The sequence below is a fragment of the Diceros bicornis genome, chromosome 2 (genome assembly GCF_020826845.1).
Source record: "Diceros bicornis minor isolate mBicDic1 chromosome 2, mDicBic1.mat.cur, whole genome shotgun sequence".
NCBI classification, from domain to species: Eukaryota; Metazoa; Chordata; class Mammalia; order Perissodactyla; family Rhinocerotidae; genus Diceros; species Diceros bicornis.
In genome coordinates this window covers 61568845-61585086 of record NC_080741.1, presented here as the reverse complement: position 1 = coordinate 61585086, position 16242 = coordinate 61568845, and the positions used below count along the sequence as shown (strand labels likewise).

Genomic DNA, 16242 nt, shown 5'->3' with positions numbered 1-16242 from the left:
GGGTTCATGAGCTCCTCCTCATCTCCATCTCTGATTCGTCCAGTTAGGTTTTCCCAGCAGGACCAGCCCTTCAATTCCTGCCTGCCACGGGTTATGAGAACTGGTAGCCCACAGATGTGTCTGGCTTGGCACCCCTCTCCCTGTAATTATTATTAAATTGTGAGTTAGCTGCCAACATTTAATAAGCAATGGAGTTCACATAAAAATCAGCAATGGAATCTTCTATTGGAAATGTTCAAAGTTGGCAACACAGGCCTGAATTCCCACACGATAAACATCAGCTGGAAGCAAGCAGCATACTCTCTTCAGACAGGGCATGTCTTGCTAGTTTGCCACAGTCTTCACTGCTCCCTAATGTCACACACTAGACCTTCTTTCCTCACCTCTGACTCCTGCCGCCAGCTCACTCTAGCCAGTCTAATTTCAGTCTGCAGGATGACTCTCTGACCCACAAAATCAGCAGAACAATATTAACTTGGGTCTCTTAAAAAGGCCTCATAATCAAAAGCAAAAATCATGATTTAATAAACTCCTGACCAGGATTCTGAAATCACTAACCTGGCTCAAGAGAAGAGGCTGTTTTTGTACAGGGCAGCTTTTCCCAATTCAACATTTATTTTTGAAGAGATTTTATTTTTCAATCGATTAGAAATTAACCAGGCTGTTGGCTCCATCTGTACAACGTGGGCCACTCCCCTCAGTGAACTCGGACCTTGATCATCCTCTTTCCAGAGCTGCATCTTGCTGGTCTGTGTGTAAGCGGATGGAAATGGGAAGCAGGCATCAACTGACACCCACCTCTCCCCCCATGGATGTGATGTGCAGAGGAAGGCTGCTAGGAGCGTCAGAAGATCTGAAGCCAGCTGGGGCTAGGACCCAGAGAACGAGCCTGCTTCAGAAACGTCTTCCCAATGAAACTTGGAGCAAGAGCCTAACCAACCCTCCCTGAGCATTTGCAGGAGGGAGGTGAGGTTTAACGACCCCCACATAGCTTTCCTCCTCCCAGCTTTTATTTCAGCATCCAGCAGAATCTGAGTAAAGCGCCTCCATTCTGCTTTTTAAAAAAATAAAAAAAAAAAAAAACAGAAAAGAAAAACAGTTTTCAGTGGCATATGTCATCACTGAATTAATGCTGTTTGCCTTTTACTGGCTTGGCTCTCATCCCAGTAGAAGCAAATAAAAACGGAGTACAATGTACTGTAAATGCTGCAGGCAGGGATACATCAGATGGACCCATCGGGAACGCGTCCTACTCCACAGGAAGGGCTCAACTTCTGATGCAGGACAAGAACTCCTGCGCATCAAGATTAAGAGGAGTTTGGATCCGAGAGGCCCCTGTTAGGAGTATCTTCACTTTTCAAGAATGATCAAGAGGACAACCTGCACCCTCATAAATCTATAGCCTGGTTCCCTTGCAGGCAACCTGACACATTTGTTCTGAGTAACGCACTCATTAAAAACCACTCCATCCGGGAATTAAGGCGGCTGCTTTTTAAAAAAACTGTGGTGAATAAAACATAAAATTTACCATCTTAACCATTTCTAAGAGTACAGTTCAGTAGTGTTAAGTATATTCACACAGTTGTGCAACCAGTCTCCAGAATCTGTTTTTCATCTGCAAAATGCAACTCAATACCCATTAAACAACTCCCCATCCCCCCTCCTCTCTGCACCTGGCAACCACCATTCTAATTCCTGTCTCTATGACTCTGACGACTCTAGGCACCTCATATAAGCAGAATCATATACGTCTTTTTGTGACTGGCTTATTTCACTTAGCATAACATCCTCAGCATTCATCCATGCTGGACCATGTGTCAGAACGTCCTTTCTTTTTAAGGCTGAATAATATTCCACTGTATGTTTATACCACATTTTGTTTATCTATTCCTCTGTCAATGGACATTTGGGTTGCTTTCCCCCCAGGCTATTGTATATAATGCTGCTATGAACATGATTATACACATATCTCTTCAAGACTCTGCTTTCAATTCTTTTGGGTATATCCCCAGGAGTGGGATTGCTGGATCACAAGGTAGTTCTATCTCTAATTTCTTGAGGCACCACCATACTGTTTTCCATGGCGGCTGCACCATTTTACATTCCCACCAACAGTGCACAAGGGTTCCAATTCTCCACAGCCTCACCAACACTTGTTAGCTCCTGTTTTGTTTTGTTTTGTTTTTTGACGGTAGCCCCTCTAATGGGTGTGAGGTGAAAAGGCAGCTGCTTTTTTACAGGGCCACAAAATTTGCCTTTATTTTTCCGGAGCTCTGACATTATCTGAACCCCCGTTGCAGAGACAGGATTGTCAGTTACCAATGCACATATTCTCCTGCAACGGGACACCGGTTCCGTGTTCCCACCGCCACGTCTGAGCTGGACTAGAGCATCGTGTGTTTCCATGTTTATCACCACCCAGAGTTCTGGTTAATAAGCACTCCTTACCATTTCACACAGAGCTCACGTCATCAGACTCAATCAATCAAACAGTTGTCTGCTGTGACTATTTCAATTAGGTGTTGGAAAATGGAGGGCGTTTGATAAATCCCAATTTAATTCCAAGCCCCATCAATACAGCCAGTCCTGACCTAGCAAACCGCCACCATAGACACTTGCTTTACTGCAACATCACGTGGCTCTGCCATCACTCAGGACAGATGCTGATACCACCTTACGCCAAATACGGCGCCCCTTACAACCTGAATTCCTGACTCCAACCTCTCTGGAAACCTACTTGTTCTCAGTGGGGTCTGGTTTCCCACACCCAGAGATACACAATCTGTCCTATTTTAAAGATCACTCAGTGGGGTACAGAAACTTCCAAGGACCCAGACACTTTCTTGGAGGAAACGAAAGCACACTGGTGCCAAAAAACCCCTTCCAGCCACCCAAGCTAGTTCCTACCGACACGCTCAGGAAGATGACAGCCAGTCGCAGGGGCAGCAGAATTAGAAAACATCTCCCAAAAAAAACGTGACCAGGTAAACTAGTCTTGGCTGACAACTGCTTCTGGCAGTCCCTACAAGCGCCTGGTGTAATTTATCTTAAATAAAGCGTGCTACACTGTTCCCCACCACTGTGCACTCCAGCTGGGTATCGCAGTCATGATCTCCACTGTTCATGGACCTGTACTACTTATTTTTGTCCTTAAGTTTCTTCCTCAAGTAAACGTCTTTGAAAAGGAAACTTGAATACCATAAATCGGAGTTTCTCAACCTCGGCATTATCGACATTTTAGACGAGGTAACTCTCTGTTGTGGGAGCTGGCCCGTGCATTGTAGGATGTTTAGCAGAATCCTTGGTCTCTACTCACTAGATGCCACCAGCAGCCCCTTCCCCAGTCATGACAACCAAGAATGTTTCCAGATATTGCCAAATGTCCTTGTGGGGAGAGGGGGAAATCACCTTCAGCTGAGAACCTCTGCCATAGATGGAAAACTGGCATCTTTTTAAAAGCACACACTCAAATATTCACTTACTAATTATATTTCATCTGCAATCATCTCGTGTTGCCCACTCAGGCAACAAGCTTCCTCGCCAGGAGGGAGGAGGCAGCACCGTGTGGGACGGAGCCCCCTGGACGGTGGAGTCATGGCCCCGTATTCCCACACGCTTGTTGTGGGCACACGTTCCTTCATCTTCCGAGCCTCAGCCTCCTCCCTGCCTGACACAGCAATGCCGGCACAGCCCTCCCGGGGGCGCTGCAGGACAGGTGACGTCACAGACTGGCGTTTAGCACAGGCAGTGCCAGCACGGAACAAATGTTAACCGGTGATGTTATTCTTTCTATAATCAAAGGTTTTCGAGCTGGGTTCCTTGGAGTTTGAGGGTTCCAAAGAGGTACCTCAGGGTTTTCCCAGAGGAGTGGGGTGGTTGGAGCTGAGCCCTCTCAAAGCAGAACAGCAGCCCCAGGTCTCTGACCAGCTCTGTCCATTCTGAGCTCATGGGCCAGATGAAAGCAGGCCACGGCCGGATTAGACTTCTACACGGGTTCTATGCTGGGGTTCTGAGCATGACTCAGTCTTACAAACGAGTTTCCCGGGCCGGCCCCGTGGCTTAGCGGTTAAGTGCGTGCGCTCCGCTGCCAGCGACCCGGGTTCGGATCCCGGGCGCGCACCGAGGCACCACTCCTCCAGCCGTGCTGAGGCCACGTCCCACATACAGCAACTAGAAGGATGTGCAGCTAAGACAGACAACTATGTACCTATGTACTGGGGCTTTGGGGGAAAAATAAATAAATAAAATCTTTAAAAAAAAAAAAACAAAAAAAAAGAGTTTCCCTGATTTAAGGAAACAGAAATGGAAAACCCCAGCACTAAATGATGAGTTTGCAGACTATGCCCACCCCAAAATGCTTCTGCTAGGGCATGTTGTACTGCACAGCACCCCAAAAGCATTCTACTGCATCCGTTGGTTACACTACGTTCAGGCTGTGGCTCCTGAGGGAGGGACCACGTCGGATCTCCATGCAGCACATATCCAGCTGAGGGCTTCACACTACACGGATGCCAGCAAAAGGCTTGGTGAGAGAAAGAGCGACTGCACAGAGGCCACTAATCCTTCTAATCAGCTTCCAGGGCAGCTGCAACTATAGCAATCAACTCTACAGTGGACGCCAAGCACCAGTGGTTCCTGCCTACCGGCAAAGGGATGCATTTAGTTTGGCACATGTAAAACAAACAAAACAAAACAAAAACTGTTCTTAAAATTTAAACTCACTTAAAAATTAGGCGATTCTGCACAAAGACCTGGATTTCTGGCTCACTAGGCATTCTCACTGGCAAGAGTCAGTTGGAACTGAGCGGGGTGTCTGTCTTTAGAAAGAACATGTGCTCTCAAATTTGCTGCAGTCCTCACTGTTCCCTAATATATAACACCTGGTCCTTTCTTTCATTGATATTACCTGATTTTTGTATGTGTCTGAGTTTGCCAGGAACAGATTCAAACAAATGTACATCCAAAGTCTTTAACATAAGTCACCACTAACAGTAAGATGATGGCGATTTCATTTAAAAAGTAAACACTAAGCTGCAGGACGCAGACGGGGAAAAGATGGGATGAATGGAGGTGAAGTGAGACTTTGGGGATCATGGACTGAGTTTGCAGGTTTACCCTCAAGTTACTCACATCCTTTATTAACTAATACACACACTTATGTCTGCTTAAACCAAGGGTTGGCAAATAACAGCTCGCAGATCAAATCAGGCCCATGGCCTGTTTTTGTAAACAGAGTTTTATTGGAACTCAATCACATCTGCTCATTTATGTATCATCTCTGGCTGCTTTTGTGCTACACGGCAGAGTTGAGTAGTTGCAACAAAGACATATGGCCCACAAAGCTGAAAACACTCACTATCTGGCCCTTTGCAGAAAAAGTTTGCTGATCTCTGAACTTGAATTGCTTGAAATTCTAAAGCAAGATCCCTTTTTGCTTTGGGAAGAAGTGAACCTTCCCACTGAGATAAAGGTGGTGAGGCAGACACTCTGATTTACCAGTATTAGGGATGGACCAGAGGTCTTAGAGGTTGTTTTTAACGCCAGTTCACTGGGAACCATGGTCTTGGCGTACTTCTTAATGTCTATGGTTGATTGCAAAAGAAAGACCTGCTAGGGGCCTCCTCACCATTATGATTATGTGGCCTTTGGTCTGCAAATAGCTCCTCCTTCCTTGTCACTGACAACAAGGTTGACTTCATTTATCTGCACCTCCTTCTGCACTAAGGGCTATAGTTATCCCCACCTTACAGACAAGGACGCTGAGCAAAGACTGGCCTGAGTGAATAAGGGGCAGAGTTTACTGGGGTGATCTCACTCCAAAAGCTCCTCTGCCAAGATCACAGACACTCAATGCCTTACGGTTGAGGCTGGAGACCCACAGGCCCCATACCTGGAGATGGAAATCCCGAAGGTTTACTATCTGTGCCTCCTCCCTTTCCCTGGAGTCTGGAATTTGATTCCAATCACAATGACTCATTTCTACTTACCTGGAACATGCCCCAGGTCCTCACTCCTCTCCAGTCTCTCAAGCTGTAAACACTCCCAACCTAAGCTCTTAACAGTCATATTTTTCAGGAATGTGGGCAAAGAAATGTTTAAGAGGAGCAGGCTGAGAATACTACTTCGCCAGAGCCCTTGTTCCAGAGGCTGAACCCCTCAAGCTCGAAAATTAATTCCAAGTCCACCACCTGTCTGTGGAAAAACCACGCTGGACCAGGCCGCCATTGCTATCACCTCCTAACTGGGCTTCCTGTGTCCTCTCTTGCCTCCCCTGTATACACACAGATGCCTGAGCGATCTTTCAAAAAAGTTAATCAAACGAGTCGGTCTCCTGCTGAAATCCACCACTGGTTTTCCATTTCAAGTAGAATCAAATCCTCAGCACGGCTTGTGAGCCCCTTGATCTGAGCTCTGCCTGTCTCTGAACTCATCCCTTATCTCTCCTCCTGACTCTCTATGGTCCAGACACACTGGACTTCTGACGACTCCTCGGCTGATCCAAATTAATCCCCACTTCAGGGTCTCCGGACCTGCTGTTCCTACAGCCTGGAATGTTCTTCCATGGATCTTTGCATGGCTAGCTCCTTCTTATCACTTGGGTCTCTGCTCAAAAGTCAGTCCTTGACACTCGATGCTACACTGTCCCCATCCCAGACTCTAGCACTTACACTATTTGAAGTTATGTATTTGTTTACTGGAATATTCTCAAGATCCTCCACCAGAACGTAAACCCCAGGAAAGCAGAAGCCTGTCTGATCTATGGTCTATTCCCAGTGCCTGGTCCAGTGCCTGGTACAAAGTGGGTACTCCATAAATATTTCTTTAAAATCTTCAAATGCAAGACGTTCAACTTTTTCTTAGCAATTCCTAGAGGGAATGTCCCTGTTTATGCAGGAATAGCTTCCAATAGCTTCACAAGTGGCCTGATATTCCTTTACTCAATTCCACAGACGGCTACTCTGCACCTTTCCCTAAGACCAAGACAAACTGAGCAACACCCGTAGGAAACCCACACTTCAAAAAATGAGTCCATACCAGCTTTAAGGAGAACGTAACTCAAAACATGAAAATTTATTCTAAGTTGTATCTTAACATACGAGATCTCAGCTTTAGATGAATTTTAATGTTTACAAGTGCAAAAGCAAATAAATATTTACCAGTTGCTTTTTTTTTTTTTTTGCGCTCTTATAACTCCACAACAGCTTAGATGCAAAAAAAATTGTTGCTAAACATCTTGTAGTCTGGCAAAAGGAAGAATTTCTTCTTAAGAAAACCCCTCACAATAGTAACATACCCCTCATGCTCATGGCTCCCTCGCAGAAACTATCGGGAGGGTTCCTTAAAATTGGAGCACGAGAGAGCAACTGCCACGGGTCAGGGTGATGGGGATCACGTCCTCACAGCAGAGGCCACACCAGCCATGCCCCGGTCTCACCATCTATAAACTGGGTAATTCAACACAGCAAATGGGGCTCTGGGATGAGAGCCCTATTTCTTGGGCTAGGACCGGGGACTAACACCAGCTCTCCCATGGAGCCTCTCACCCGTATAGTTTCAATGTAAATGTCACTTCCCCAGACTGGCCTTTCTTAGTTAAGGTAGGTCCCTGCTCTCGTCACTATTCTTCTGACTGCACCATGTTTATTTCCTCTAATGCCATTTCAAAATCTCCAACTTTAGTAAGCTAGTTTTCTGGCTGGCCAGCTAACTTGCTTTCTAACATTCCCGCTGCCTAACCTCCTGGCGTGTGCCCCAGCTAGCTGCCATCATCTGTCTTCTTCGTACTGTGAGCTCGAAGAAGCAGGCACCAAGATTACCTGAGTGAGCACTCAGCCCAGCGCCTGGCACCAAACAGGCGCTCCATAAATACAGCTGCTGAATATGTGAAGAAGGAATGAAATCTTAATGAATAAACTTCTTAAGATTGATGTCTTTTTTATTCATTTACTTCATTGCATGCTGAAGTCCTTGGAATTATTCTGAGGCAAGCAGATTTTGCCAGGAAACAAATATCAAGGCAAGATTTAGTCCAGCAATGATAAGAGAGTAGATTATTATTCTTAGAATAGAATAGACACACACACACACACACCTTTTATACTAGGGATACATACAATTCCAGGAATATTAAGCACTTTCCAGATCTTCATCCCCTATGCCATTTTTTTAAGACTGTTCACAGCAGCACGGAGCCTCAAATGAGGACGGGACCACTTACCTGGATTAACAGTGATAAATTTGCTATCCTCGGAAAACCGGTCCCCTCGGGACATGGGCTTTTTAGATGGCATTTGGGGCCACTTGGGATCACTCCCTTCATGATGTTCCTCTGTGACTGTGGGGGGCACTTGGGTGGAGGTGACCGAGTCGGAGTCCAGGCCAGGGTGGGCACCCTTCGCGCCATTGGGCCGGTCCGTGGGGATGGCAGTTTGGTCTTGCTCGTGCCCAGGTATAGTCTGATGCCCACCCTCCTCGGCAGTTCCACTGGGAGACGAGGGGGCGGGGGTGGGCTCGGTCTGGTTCCGCCCAGCGTGGGTCACCCCGCTCTTCTCCTTCTTCTCGGAGTCCTTCTCCCCCTCCTCCTCATGCTCCCGCTCCCCGTCCTCACTCTCACTTTTCTCATCCTTCTCCCCTTCCTCGGCACCCTCACCGTCCTTGGTCGGTGCCGAATCGCCGTCGGGGCCTGGAGACGCCAAGGCCTCTGTCGTGGCCAGGACGGGCCTGACGGCCTGTTTGCTGGCAGAGGCGGCCGTGGGGAGGCGCGTGGGCCACACCGTGCTGGGGAAGGAGGAGATGCCGCCGCCGCTGAAGCCCAGGCCGGCAAGGAGCGTGCTGGTGACCACCGAGGCCACTGTCGCTTGGCTGCCACTGGAGGAGGGGCCCATCCCGGTTGCCATGGAAACAAATGAGAAGGGGATGCCAGAGGATGTCCAGGTAGAAGACCCCGAGCTGATGGGGGCCATGTCGGCCGAAGAGGCAGGAGACGCTGTGGGCTTGAAAGGGTCACCCAGGAAGGTTGGGGGAAGGGACAGAGGAAGAGAAAGCAGAGAAGTGTCAGTCATTAGGATTGGATATGACCCTCAAAGGTTTTTATTCGTCTTTCATTTATCTCATGGGGTTTCCCAAAGCATGGTGCCAAAGCTGATATCAAGTGATCCATGGATGACCGCCTCTGGTCTTACGGTTCTACAGTCACTTTGAGTGCATTAAAAATTTTAACTAGAGGATCAATCCCAACTTTTCACTGATATCGCTCAGGAGGAGGCTAAGTGGTAAAAAAGTAAGTAGCATTCAAGTTGGCTGAAACACCAAATAGGTAATACACTGGCAACACCAGATGGTCAACTGTCCCGGGGTGATGCCGGAAGAGGCAGGAGCCCTTGCTTTTTTATATCACTGGCTCTTGTGGAGAATACACAGCTCTTAGGTCTAGAAAAGCCCTCCAGGATCTGGCTCCGCCATCTGAAAGTGAGGAAGTGGATGGACAGAGGGGGAAAGTAGCCCGCCCATGTCTGCAGGGGCCCAGCCAGAGGCAGGAGCCACACTCTGCACTGCAAGCTCTGGGAACTGGTTGACAGCCCTGCATCTCCACGTTGGGCCCTGCACAGCTGCTATACTTTTCAGAGTCTCCGAGTTCATCCACGGCAAAATCTATGCCCATGTAGGAGACGACAATGCGAGTTCCCTTAACAAGTGCCAACTATGTGCCGGGGCTCTCCACACTCCCCTGGAGCACACATGATCATCACCCCATTTTACAGGTGAGGAAACCGAGATGCCACATAAGATAAGGCACTCGAGACAGAGACGTCAAGTGGCCTGGGCCTGAGTCGATGCTCCCTCACTCACTCTCTGGGTGATGCTGGGCACATTAATTTAACTCACTGAGCCTCGGTTTCCTCATCTGTAAAATAGGAATAATAATAACACCAATCTTTTGGAATGCTGCCAGGAGTAGATTAACAAAATAATCTGTGCCTGAAACTCAGGAAATGCTTAGTAAATTTTAGGCTACTATTGTTATTACCAACACTGTGATTAACACTGTGATTATTAATCACACTAGAAATGGGCAAACTTAGATATTAATCTAGGCTCCAGAAATTTACAAATCGATGTGACTTTGGGTAAATGACAACCTCTGAATTTTAGCATATGTCCAATGAAGGGCTTGGAGCCAACCTTTTACAGTCCTTTGTACTCCTACATAGTACAATCCCACAAATAATAAATAACTAAAAATCTGGAGAATTCTTATCTTGACAAAAAGTATACGGTATAACACTATTGCGTTCACTCTGTTGCACAGCTTGTTTGCATAATGTATTGAATTATAAAGACTGAATAACTTAATTTTTTCTGTACCTTAACCTCTTCACGTTGAGCAGTTTAACAACACCATACCGCCACCTCGTGGTGACAGTTTTAACCGCGTGCAAATTAACAACCAGCCATGACAAAGCAATGACCATTCTCTACTTACCACTCCTGTTTTAACAATTCTGGTCCCTTGGAATATTCGAGTGGTATTAGCTGAGAAACAAAGAAATTACATTGTAAACAATATAACTTTTTATTGTTATTCTAAAAAACCTTTACGTACGGACACAAATTTGAATTATATATAATTTTCGTGTCATGAAATATTATACTTCTTTAGATTTTTTTCCAACCATCTAGAAACACAAAACCTTCTTAGCTTGTGAGTTATTAAAAAACATTCAGAGGGCTAGATTTGGCTGTGGGCCATAGTTTGCTGACTTTTGTCTTAAGCTATTAGTTTAAAATTTTTTTTAATTTTTATTGTTTTCTGTTTTATTGAGGTAAAACTTACATACAGTAAATCTTAAGTATATAGTCCAATTAATTTTTACCTCTGTAAACACCTGTGGAGCTACCACCCATACTGCACCCCAGCAGGGTTGAATGTCCCCTCATCCAGTCAATACCCACCCCCCTTCCCAAAGGTAACCCCCATCCTGAACTCTCTCAGGATTTTGTCTATTTTTGAACTTCATATAAATGGGATCATATTATTCCATTGTTTCTCTCTACTAACTTTTTGGTTATAATTTCTTATATGAACCTCTCAGTGATTATAATATGCATCCTAAACTTACTATAGTTTACCTTAAATTAGTACTTTACCCCTTCCAAAAATGTGAGAACAATACAATAATTTAACTCTATTTGCCCGCCTCATCTTCTGTGTATTGTCATATGTTTTATTTCTACTTAAGTTTTAAAACACCATAAGATATTGCCATTGTTGCTTGAAACGGTTAATTCTTTTATATTAACCATACATTACTCTTTCTAGTGTTCGTACCTTCCTGAAGTTCTGTTCTCCTATGCGTTATCATTGTTAAACAATATAACTTTAAAAAATGTGTAACTGTGGTAAAATACACAGAACATAAAACCATCTTAACCACTTTAAGTGTACAGTACAGTAGTGTTAAGTATATTCACATTGTTGTGTAACCAATCTCCAGAACTTTTTCATCTTATAAAACTAAAACTCTGTACCCATTAAACAATAACTCCCCATTTCCCCTTGCCCCCAGCCCCTAGCAACCACTGTTCTACTTTGTGTTTCTGTAAGTTTGACTACTCTACATACCTCATAGAAGCGGAATCATACATATTTGTCTTTTTGTAACTGGCTTATTTCACTTAGCATAATGTCTTCAAGGTTCACCCATGCGGTACCATGTGTCAGAATTTCCTTCCTTTTTAAGGCTGAATAATATTCCATTGTATGTACATACCACATTTTATTTACCCATTCATTGTCAGTGGATATTTGGTTTGGTTCCAACTTTTCCCTATTGTGAATAATGCTAAGCAGTATAACAAGAAAAAAAAAAACAACATAGCAAACTGCTTCTTGTTATCTCAAAAAACAATAGTGCTGTATAAATTAAAAGTTTGCTTCCTATATATACATGGCACTGAAAAATCAGCAAAAAATGCTAAATACCAAAATAAGTAACATTTGGACCTGCTGTAGTTTCTATCTAAACCAGAAGTGGTAAGTGACTGACATACTTTTCGTTTGGCCTGCAAGCTTTTTTAAAAAACTGAATTTGCTGCCAACACAGTAAATTTTTCACCTAAAGATCCCAATTTCCTGCTCATCCTGAAAAATCACAATATTTGGCAAAACTGAGTTCACCTTCCTGTAGGGCAACATTTGGCCAGGGCAAAGTGTCCATCGTCCCCTTTCCGTGGGTACACGATCTCAAGTTTCCCACTGACAGCACTCGCCTCATCTGTACATCTTCCCTGCCTGGCCCCAGGGGCACCTGAATTTGCAAACCCTGACCTAACACTATATTTATTTTGCATAGTTGGAAAGTGAAATATGTGAAGAGACAAATGTGGAGAACAGACAGATCTAGAAGCCAATACAACCAGGTCAAACAAAGCAGCCTAGGAAGCAAACGGCTCTTGCCCGGGACTAAATATAGCCTCCCGCCATCATTTAGTTGCTCCAGGATTGATCCTGCATGCACTGCCTCAGACAGGTGCACACCTACCTTCGTTAAGACAGAAAGAAAGGTTCCCAGGAGACCTGCTCCACTTGCCCTTTACAAAAGTGCTCTAATTAAGGCCTACAAACTAAACAGCCACTCCATCAGCATGCCTGCTTTTCATTAATCTTGAACAATGTCCACTGGGGTCAGTTCTAGCCGTGGTGACTAGGAAGTTTCTACAGGACCTTCCAGATCCGGAGTGCTTAACCTGAGGTCCATGGGCCTCATGGAATTCAGGGACAGGGAAAACAATGACATCTGTGTCCTCACTAAGCGCTCACTGAGATGTTCCCTTCCTTCCACCATGAAGCAGGCAACTAACCTCAGCTGCATTAACAGAACCTGTGACTTTGTCTCTGAAATCGGATATTTTCAAACTGCCTTAAGAGTTGCTGTAGCTATTGCGGAATATCATCTATGTTCACCACCACTCAGAAATCACAGTAGCTAACAGACCCACCACTTGTCATTTAATATCTTAATACAAAAGCGCATATATTACTACATTTCAGATTTGTTTGTTTAAAATATTTTGACAACTGTATTTGAACATAATTGGTTTCCTTCCCTATGTATTTTACTTATTTATTTTAAACCATTCTGAGAGAGGATCCGTTGGCTTCGCCAGGCTGCCGAATGGGCGTGTGGCTCAGAGAAAAAGCTCAAGAATCCCGATTTTCCGTGACTGTTGAGAATTGCAAAAAGGCTTTGACGGCTTAGTAATCAATCTTTTTATCCATTTGTGGAAGACGGGGGGTACAGGGTAATATTTACCCTTTAGGGGTGGTCTGTTGCTGTGTATATATGACTGGGCTTTAGAATAAGAAACCTGGATTCTGCTTAGCAGCCAAGCGATTTTTTGCAAGTTACTCAGTCGCCCCGAACATCATTTCTCCATCTGTAAAATAACACCAAAGTGACAAGCTGCCACGAGGTCAGATGAAATAACTTAGGGGCAAACGCTCTGTAAGCCATTCGACAGATATTGCTTGGCATTATTATTTTTATTATTTACTACAGGAAGGTAAATATAATATTTATTATGTTATATAGAACATAAATACTATTATATTTACTATAATAATGTAAATATTCCATGTGGCGCCCTCATGCTCCCAAAACAGATGTAAACTTACCACTGGGAAACCTAATTATTCTGACCAAGGCGTCTGTAAAATTCTCTAAGCTTTTTTTCTTTCCCTTTTAAAACTTAAGTCCTAAGAGATGATCAGTTTTGTACATTGGCCTCTACTGCTCATAAAGTCCTACCAGGCTCACTGGAAAAGGTGTGCTAGCTTACCTGAAGATTTAGTTTTTACACTGCCCACTGGATGCCGTAGGGAAGATGCTACAGTCATTGTGGGAGGAGTGAAGGATCCACGCCCCTTTGTCAGTATACAGGGCCAAACATGGATACACAAAATGAGTAAAAACTGATGTCTACCTCTGAACAAAGAAAGTCTGTAGACAAAGGAGACACTGGCCATTTTCAACAAGTTACTGTGATCAGACATTTAAAACATTCCGTGCTTGGAATTTATGGCTGACAAGGCCTTTTTGAATTATATTACATTACAAACATTTAATTTTTCAAAGTCCATGCAAAAGCCAGCAAGCTCAAGGGCCTATTAATCAGGAAAGGCAGTTCTGCAGATTCCAGGCTCTTGGTCGGAGCACATGGGAGACCTGATCACGACTTATGTGTCCAAAGTCCCAGGGCCCCAGCCTTAGCAAGTCCCCACTCTGACCTCCTGTTCTCTCTCCCCTGGGCCGGCACAGACCTGGCCTCGGCCTGTGGACCCTCCTCAACACAGGCGAAGGGGCTAATACATTCAGGGCACAGGTGGACACAGCGAGTGTGATTTATTTGTGAAAAAAATACAATCATGCCAATTTTAGTTAGTTTAAATGAAAGGATCAGATAATGTGAACATTAGCAAAGAACAGTTAAATACTAAATACAAAATTGTAAAGCTAGAAGGGTCCTTAGAGGGAATCTAGGCTGGAGGGCTTCTTACCCTGGGTCTATCATTTATTTTTTATATTAAACCTAATACTAAGGGGATATTTATAGTTGGTACCAGGCACTGTGCTAATTACTTAACATGCATCACCCATGTCATTGAGGACCCTGTGAGGTTGCTACTATCAATACTACCACTTTTTGGACTGTGAAATTGCAGCTTAGGGAAGTTAATAAACACTCTGAGTCGCAGAAACACTAAAAGGCAGCCAGGACTCAAATTTGGGGCCCTCATTGCAGGGCCCCAGATCTAAACCAGCACTTCTCAGTCTTTAATGTACGTGCCAGTCACCTGGGCCATTTGGTTAAACTCAGATTCCTGTCCCCACCCCCTGAGACCTGAGGCAATCGGTCTGGGAGGGGCCCATGAAGGTGCATTTCTCACAGGTTTCCCCACAATGCTGATGCCGCTAGTGCACGGCCTACAGGCTTTACAGGGCCCCTGAAGTTATACAGAAAATTCTGGCATTTTCTAGGGAAAAGGTCCTAAGCTGCCATCAGACATATGATTCAAAAAGGGTAAGAACCACTGGTCTGATGTGTAGGTTTCTCTGAAACTCAGGATCCAAGAAGTGAAGAACCCTATCAGGGAGGACCGCAGACCAGCAGAGCGAAGCCCAATGCCCTAGTCCCTCCCTCCATGCCTCTATGTCCTAGTGCATATCACAAAACCAAGTCGGCAAACTAAGGCCCACGGGCCAGCTGCATATTTTTGTTAATAAAGTTTTATTGGAACCAGGGACAAGATTAGGCTGGGACAAGTAAGACAGAGTGGATCCTGTCTTTATTTAAAATTCTGATATTTTCTTCATGAAATTTTTGCATTGATTTTGCTTTAAAAAACATTCCGTTAAAATATAACGTATCCTGGGCTGGCCCCATGGCTTAGTGGTTAAGTGCGCGCGCTCCGTTGCTGGCGGCCAGGGTTCGATCCCGGGCGCGCACCGACGCACTGCTTCTCCGGCCATGCTGAGGCCACGTCCCACATACAGCAACTAGAAGGATGTGCAGCTATGACACAGAACTATCTACTGGGGCTTTGGGGGAAAAAATAAATAAATAAAAAATTAAAAAAAAAAACGTATCCTGATTAGTGGGTTTTTTGGTGCTCCTTTACATTTTGTACCAAGGAGAATGCCTCTCTTGCCTCACTCTAGTCCTGGCCCTGAACTTTCTACTAGACTCTAAGTCAGCAGGAACATTATATCTATTTCTCAAGAAGCTCAAGGATCCTGTAAGGGGCTTGTTTGTCTGGCTTGCAAGCTGGAAGGGTGTGTTCATCTGTCTGGGCTCTAGTTCTTAAGAGAACAGCTAACTGAATCATGCTAGCCATCCAGACAGGACATTCCACAACACGACTAGGAAGTGATTTTGTGATCTGATGCAGCATTAGACAAATACTTGGTTCCCCACAGTTGAAAATTAACAATAATTAAAAAAATAATCAATGTTTTGCTCTTCCTCCCCCCCTTCTGGCCTATGACCCCCCCAACCTAAAAGACAGGCCTAAATTGCTGAGGAGGCTTTTCAGGTGTGATTTCAAACCCCACACTGATTCTTAGGCCAGGCTTGTTTTCTTTTTTATCTTTTTTTTTTTCCTGAGGAAGATCAGCCCTGAGCTAACATCTGCCAATCTTCCTCTTTTTGCTGAGGAAGACTGGCCCTGGGCTAACATCCGTG

At 44.7% G+C, this 16242-nt stretch overlaps 1 protein-coding gene across 5 annotated transcripts in view; it reads right to left on the bottom strand.

The window, feature by feature from the left end:
* PTPRG (protein tyrosine phosphatase receptor type G) overlaps positions 1-16242 on the bottom strand; it is a 680315-nt gene that overhangs the window by 85837 nt on the left and 578236 nt on the right. For all 5 annotated transcript variants that reach the window (XM_058562200.1, XM_058562209.1, XM_058562192.1 and 2 more), the window contains 2 exons: positions 10484-10533; positions 8219-8993 (listed from right to left, as the gene is read on the bottom strand). In XM_058562200.1, coding sequence (XP_058418183.1) covers positions 8219-8993; positions 10484-10533 — 825 coding nt within the window. The remainder of the gene's footprint in view (positions 1-8218; positions 8994-10483; positions 10534-16242) is intronic.